At 34.4% G+C, this 7,924-nt stretch overlaps 1 protein-coding gene across 1 annotated transcript in view; it reads left to right on the forward strand.

Annotated features, from left to right (window-relative positions):
* The window catches only part of LOC101896860 (connectin), a 176,550-nt gene extending 172,189 nt beyond the window's left edge, over window positions 1-4,361 (forward strand). The window contains exon 4 of the mRNA XM_005176527.4: window positions 170-4,361. Coding sequence (XP_005176584.2) covers window positions 170-1,062 — 893 coding nt within the window. The 3' untranslated portion in view covers window positions 1,063-4,361. The remainder of the gene's footprint in view (window positions 1-169) is intronic.
* The last annotated feature ends 3,563 nt before the right edge of the window (window positions 4,362-7,924 follow it).

Here is a 7,924-nt window from a genome sequence, read left to right on the forward strand (position 1 = left end):
GCAGATTCAGGAAAACAATTTGTTTTAGGTTTTTTAGGTTTTTTTTAGAAACTGCAAGCCAACACTAGCTGTTCACTAAATGAATGATTTTTTTTTTTTCATTTCTTCTATGTGTATGTCCTTTACTTGATTCTAAAATCATTTCTACCTTTCTTTGCTTTCATTTCAGATAACAATTTTATTTGTGATTGTCGTTTGCAATGGTTGTATGAATTGAAAAATCGTACTCGTTTCCAGCAGTTGCGTGACTCCTTGGAAGATTTCATTTGTACCTTGCAGGAGCCGCGTCTACACAACTTCATTGAGCCCGTGCCCAGCCATGTCCTGCAACTGCTCAATGTGGGAGGCTTAAGTGGAGCTAGCAGTTTGGATCAGAATGTGGCCACCGGCAGTGCGAACAAGAAACGACTAGGAAAAAATCGTCAAGGGTCACAGCGAAGAGGCAACAATAAATTTGATGGACACATGCAATTAAACGAGGATGCAGAGCAGCATATGCATATGGAGAATTCAGCCGCATTGAAGAAGAAACGTGCTCTTTCCCTATCCCAATACAAGGGCACTGGCTCCGTTGATTTCAGCGGCGCAAGTGAAGCCGGTAGCAAAACTACCGTAGAAAGTCATTACATCTTTGGCGGTCCGGACAGCAGTAGCAACGGTGATCTGCATAACGATTACTTTGAGGCCGCAAATGCTGGACGCGTTTCCACACATCCATTAAAAGTGGAAGATGATTTGGAATTGTTGAAACACACTGCCCTATTCCAACAAAACAATGAAATTCTATCAGCCACCCACAACAATCACTTGGATGCGGTGGAAGTATTGCCAAAACAGCCATTGGGCATTCAGGTGCGTCTCTTTTTGTTGAGATCGGATCGTTTGCCGTGTCACGAAGAGTTAAGCGATCCCACAGAATTACCGTTGTCGCGCGATCTTATGGATGCACGTAGCAGTAATGTTCAAGTTCTCGCGCCTGTCAATGCTGCCGAAAAGGTATTCCATGTCCGTAGCATCTTATTGCTGATATTAGCCATTGTCTATGGAACACAAGTTGGTTAAAGAGTATGGCTCTTTTGGGCACCAATCCAAAATTGATGCTTTAGCGTAACCACATTTTTCAACAGGGTTTACAAGTGGGGTTTAAATAAAAAAATATATATTTTTTTGGGTAACTATAACAGAAAAGAAAACCAAAATAAGAAATACATAAATTTTTACACTTAAAATAACTGGTAAAACATACAATTAAGGATTATTCCAAGGACATTGAATTTTCTTAGTTTAAATGAACAGTTCTCAATTAGGATACTAATAACTGAATGAGACAGAAATAAACAAAAAAAAATTAGAACAATGTTGGCATATTTTTTCGGGAAACCATAGTATTTTGCTGTTGCAAAATAGTTAGGTTTAATCCCATTATTGTTATTTTTATAGAAACAATATCTGTTTATTAGTGAGCAACGACCACGATGGGGGTAAGGCAGGGAATACCTATGTTTCGGATTCACTTCAGTTCTCTTTTATTTTGTCTAGGATATTCTTCCCAGGAGTTATTTTAAATCCCATTATTGTTATTTTTAATCCCATTATTGTTATTTTTATAGAAACAATATCTGTTTATTAGTGAGCAACGACCACGATGGGGGTAAGGCAGGGAATACCTATGTTTCGGATTCACTTCAGTTCTCTTTTATTTTGTCTAGGATATTCTTCCCAGGAGTTATTTTAAAACAAGAAAGCAGAGCCTATGGTCGTGCGGGCCGACCATGTGATACCCTACAACACTACAATACGTCAGAAGCCCTTTTATATCGAAATCCATTTTTGAAGGTTTCACTTTTGAAATAATGTCATAGAGTACTGCCCAGATATTACCCTTAGCATTTTTACCAGGGACATTTGCCCAATATTTACGCACTTCGTCGTATTTTTAGTTGTTGTATTCCATCTTACAGCTAAATATAATCCAATGGTTATCCAAAATGCTAGGATTCTTCCCTGTCCTTAACTTTCTTCTCAGGCGAGTCGATTGGATTCAATTGTGTGATCAGGAAATTTTTTCGGTTTTTGGTTCATTTCAACCCCTAAATATATTGCGGGCATCTTTGAAAACAATATGCCAAGCCCTTCTGAGCATAACCCTACTCTTGTGGGGATCGGACGATAATTGCACACTGTATATAATAACCCCAACATGTGTTGTAAGGTGAAAAAATATTACAAAATATATACTTCAATATTCAAATTGAAAAAATCGCAAGCGATAAAAAATATGAAAAAATAAAAGAAAAATGTCACAAAATCTATATAAACATCATTATCGGCATCTTTTTATGCGATTTTTTTAGATTTTATTTTTTGCCAAGAGGGTATTCTGAATTGGCAAAATTTGTGAAAATCGGTCCATCCATTCTTGAGATATAAGCCTTCTAGCTAACATCTCCTTCCTTTGTATATACACATTGTATATATTTCGCTATATATATCCGATATATTTACTATAATAATCTACGTAACGGTCAGAATTGACCTGTTCGGTTATTTGTGATTTCGCCGGAATTAAAAATATTCGCGGTTTAATGGAAAATTTGACTTTTATTTAACACAAATATTATGGTCTATTTCACCCACTAACTTCCGCCTCTATAATTGCGACCTGTAGATCAACTGCAAATTTAGGAAATGTTGTAGTTTTTAGTCCATTTCAATATTATGCGATTATCACCAAAAGCAACAGACTTCTATTCTGGCCATAACCACACCTATATTCTAAATTTGGTGGAGATCTGGACATAATTGCGACCTGTAGAGTGATTACAAATTAAGATGGACAGACAGACAGCCGGACGGGTATACATAGCTAGATCGACTCAGCTTTTTTCACCCAAGTGACGACATCGTAAGCTCAATAGAAGAGAATTAAAGAATTAAATTAAACTAAAATTCTTTTGGAAAAACTTCTAAATCTTATCATCACACTTCTAAACATTTTTATGTCTCCCCACTTGTTATGCTTTCGTTAAAATAACTCCTGGGGGAGAATATCCCAGACAAAAAAGGGAAATGACGAGGATTTGTGGCTCTTTCCAAAAACTAGGTATTATCTTACCTTACCCCATCGTTGTCGTTGTCCACTAATAAACAAATGTTATTTTTATAAAAAACAACAATTATGGGATTAAGCCTAACTATTTTGCAAGACCATTTTTTTTTAAATTAAAACAATTTGAAACTATTGTCAAATGTGCATCACCTTCAATGCTGAAAATTGAAAAATAAAACTGAACACTATATAACGACTGACATTTGTATTGGATGATAATATTTCTATGATTTCAAAAAAATCCTGTGCAAATAAATATACAAAACAGTTTCACGTAGGAATATTTGAAAATATCAAAGCGAACAATTTTCCTTTTAACAAACGCATTAGTCGAGGTTGTGGTTTTTTTTTTTGGATTTTGTCTCCTTTGGTTTCTTAAAACAAATAACAAATTAAAAATATTTACTACTGTCCACATTTACACGGAATAATCCATGTATTAAGAAAAAACAAAATAAGAAGTAAACTAAAAACTAAATAGTTTGTTTTTTAAATTCACCCTGTGTTCTTATTGTATTGTACAAGAATTTTGTGTTGTGCTTTTTTCTATATAGTTGTAAAAATAAATAAAGAATACATAAAAAATATAATAATAATAAAATGATGAGAACGATACGAATGAATCTAATTAAGGAGTGAATAAGTAAACATAGATTTAATTAAAAACAAAAAGAAATAAAACACTAACATAAGTTCGATCTTTTCTTTTTTTACAAAATTTCTATTCAAACTATTTTATATAATAATTTTATATTTATCAATTAAAGCATAAGTTAGTTCATAGATTTACATTACAAAGAAAATGTAATGAGTACCGCTTACATGCTTGCATTCTATAACGTCGAGAGAAAAAACAAAACAAAACAAAAAATGAGATTAAAATAATATTATTTGTTTTCGATTTTAAAAATAATTCTTCTTTTGTAAGAGAAAACCAATGCCGATGCAGTCCACTAATTTTAGTTTTTAAATAAGTCCTAGTTTACATTTTTTAATAATAAATATAATAAAAACAAAAAACAAAAATAATTCAATGTAATTGTAAATACACTGATGAACGTCATAAATAAAAACTGAGTAACAAAAAAACTTGTCAAAATTTTGCATTCATTTCTGCTGCGTAAATTACAAAAAACGATTTGGCCTTGCTTTTACGAATTCATCGGTGGTATTGTCTAAGTTAAAACAATGGAACAATACTTACATGGAAATAATTCTAAAATACCAGTGATTCAATATGTCTACTGTTTATATTTAAACTGTTTATTATTTCAATAGCCTAAAAAAGAAATGACAATTACATATTTTCTATGCTCATGCTGTTGTTGCAAAGACAATTCTAAAGAATATAAATTAATGAATACTTTTTAGAAAAATTTTAATTCCTTTTTTGTTGCGTTATAAGCAGGAGGTGAAATATTATTCTTTATTCTTTCTACACACATTCGGCCGGTCCGAACTTTTCATATCCTCCAGCATTTGGAAGAAACTTGAAAATTTTTCAAAAAATTCCGTCGGGAAATACCGCTCAAATGAAAACCCGTTATATGGGGGCTATACGAAGACGTGGTCCTGCATAAGAAATTTGTATCATAGGCTGTAGTAACTGTTCCGAAATTTACACACGAAATTTGAAACAATTCCGGTGAATAATGTCGTAAAAATCATGAAAATACCTAAAATCTGGGGGTACTGTTATATGGGCGCTATACTAAAACGTGCAACTACTTACATAATTCTCTTCTAGGGGGTAAAGTACTCAGAAGGAACCCTTCGTGTGGATTTTAAGACAATTTCATTAACATTTTGCCTTAAATCATCAAAATACCGAATATCTGGGGTACTGTTATAAGGGGGATATACGATATCGTGGACCTATATAGACAATTTTCTTTTAGGGACTAAAGTACTCATAAGGTAGAATTTCTGACAATTTCATTGAAAAATGCGGCTAAAATCATCAAAATACAGAATAGCGGAGAGGTAACGTTATATGTGGTCTACACGATATCGTGGACCGATATGGCGCATTTCCTAACTTGACCTGCCTGCAGACAAAAGATCGAGTTTCCTCTCTTAATTCGTTTTGACTGTAGCGTAATTACAACTTTAGAATTATAATTTTTTGCTGATCAAGAATATTTATATACTTCGTTGGACCTAACATTATTATTTCGGTGAGTTACAAACTATGTATGGTGGAGGTGGAGGGTATAATAATCTTTGTTCTCAAAATGCAAGCAAAGGCTATAATCGTGCGGGGCCGACCATGTGATACCCTACAACACTACAATATGTTAGAAGCCCCCTTATGTCCAAATCCATTTTGGAATATTTCGCTTTTGAAATTTTGTCCCGGAGCACTGCCCAGATTTTTCCATTAGCATTTTGACCAGGGACAATATTTACGCACTCCGTCGTGCTGTTAGTTGTTGTGGTCCATTGCACAGCTAAATATAATCCAATGATCATCCAAAATGTTAGAATTCTTCCCTGTCCATAACTCCCTTTTCAGGCGTGTCGATTGGCTTCAATTGTGTGATCAGGAAATGTTTTTGTTTTTGGTTCATTTGAACTCCTAAATATTTTTCAATCATCTCCACAAGCAAGAGGCCCTGTGTATCTCTAAAGTTAGGCTTATCTATATGATTTGCTTGTCTACGATATTTGGCTATATTCGTCAACGAAATCTGCCCAAAAACCTGAATTTCGCCATTTATGTATTTGGATTTCGCCTGTAAGTTATTTTCAGGATTTCGGTAGAATGGAAATGTTGGTATTTTTTCACAAAAAAGTGGTGGTCCATTCAACCCGCTGTCCTAACCTCTAGCTTCATGCGAGATTTCGTGTCCTTTGGTTTCTTTTGGTGACACCGGAAAAATCAGGAACATTTTTAGTTGTTGGTCCATTTAAACCCATCTTCGAAAACAATAGGCATAGCCCTTCTGATCCTAACCCTACCCTTGTGAAATTTTTCGTGAGCATCGGTGAAGAATGTGACACTAATCACCAAAATGCAAAATATTTGGAGGTAAAGTTATTTAGGGACTATATCACAACTTAACACCTACCTACGTTAACAATTCGATGCAAGGATTTATATTACCTAAGGGAAAGATATACCGCCAAGTTAAATCAAATTTGGGTTAAAATTGTGACTAAAATAGGCATTAAAACTTAAATCTGTCGGTATAATTACATGGGGGCTTTACCGAAATGTGTACCTATATAGCCCATTTTCAATACAAAAAGTGCTGTAGTACAAATTCAGTTTGATCCAAACCTGGTAAATCATAATCTTATTATCAAACTTAGACTGATTTCGAACATGGGCAATATAGGTCAGCTTCTTCTGGTACCTCCTCCACAAAATCAAATTTGCACAGAAAATAATTCACGTGTAGATCAAGAAAAGATCATCCCATTTTGTGCAAACTGTGCAAATCCAAATATTTTTACCACTGCTATATCAGGTGCGAAAATGGACAATGTCGGCCCACTACATCATGTAACTTCCTCAAAAAAGGTCAAAAGTGTGAATAACAATAACAAATTATCTTCAAATCCCAAAATTTCATCTAACACAAGATCTGGTGTGTACATGGAATATATCGGTCCATCCCTTCTGGTACCTCAAAATGTTGATCACTGTGGGGTGTGGTTTTTGGGCTGGAGGAATCATTTGAGCTTTTTTATGAAAATGAGGCAGATTAAGCCCGAACAGTCTGTGGCGTTCGGTATCGTGAAATGATAACCAGTTTTTTTTGCCTAAAATGAATTTGGAGGACATGTGGTTTCAACAAAACGTAGCCACATTTGATACAGAGGAACAACTCAATTTCTGCATCAGTCATTTCCGGTAAAGTTATTTTCGTTTTGAAGAACAGAATTACCGGCCTAGATCATGCAATTTAACAACTTTAAATTTTATTCTTAAAGGGGGTTTGAAGTTGATGGCTTACGGGGAGAACTCAAGCCTTTAACTAAGAAATAGGACAATGCATTATTGAAATACCGCAGCATTTATGCAAAATGGTCATGGAAATTTTAATTAAAATGTTGGTGCCAGCAAAGGCGAGCATGCCAGCAAAGCGAGCGACGTAGTCCTACATAGTAGAAGTACGGAATAAAGGGAGGTATATGTTGGCTATACGAAGACCTACATAGGCATGTTGTTGTACCCTTCCCTTCCATCCATGTTAATCCTAATTTTCTGTTTTTGTATATTTTAAAAAATTTTACTACTTTATTTGAGGTAAAAACTTGAGCTCCGAATTGTTTGTTCGAATTCGGTTATACAATGGCTCTCGCTCCAGCAAAAAAAGTCATACAAACTATAATCGTTTTTGAATGCATGTTATAGTTTAAAAACAGTTATAAATTAAAGCCGGAAGAAACTAATATATGGGAGATATATTCTCCTCCTATACAATTATACGGTTATACGATTTCTAATAAATTTGACGGAGGCATTTGTATTTGAACCAATATTCATCAAAATACATTCTATTTCAGCTGATATTACAAGTTTTATTCACAATAAAAGTGTCATCGGATGACTATATGGGAGCTATATCCAAATCTGAACTGATCTCTACAAAATTTGGCAGCGGCATGTCTAAGCTGTATCTGGTAGTTGTGAGGGACAAGAATACAAAATCAGATGGAATATATATATGGGACCAATGGCTATACCTTAGCCAATTTTCACCAAATTTGATACACTTTCTTCCAGGATAAATACGTTCGTATGTGCCAAAATCCATTTAATTCTGGTTTTTAATAACCACTTGGTGCACAATTAACATGAAATCG

This window comes from Musca domestica, unplaced genomic scaffold (genome assembly GCF_030504385.1).
Source record: "Musca domestica strain aabys unplaced genomic scaffold, Musca_domestica.polishedcontigs.V.1.1 29, whole genome shotgun sequence".
In the NCBI taxonomy this organism is placed as follows: domain Eukaryota; kingdom Metazoa; phylum Arthropoda; class Insecta; order Diptera; family Muscidae; genus Musca; species Musca domestica.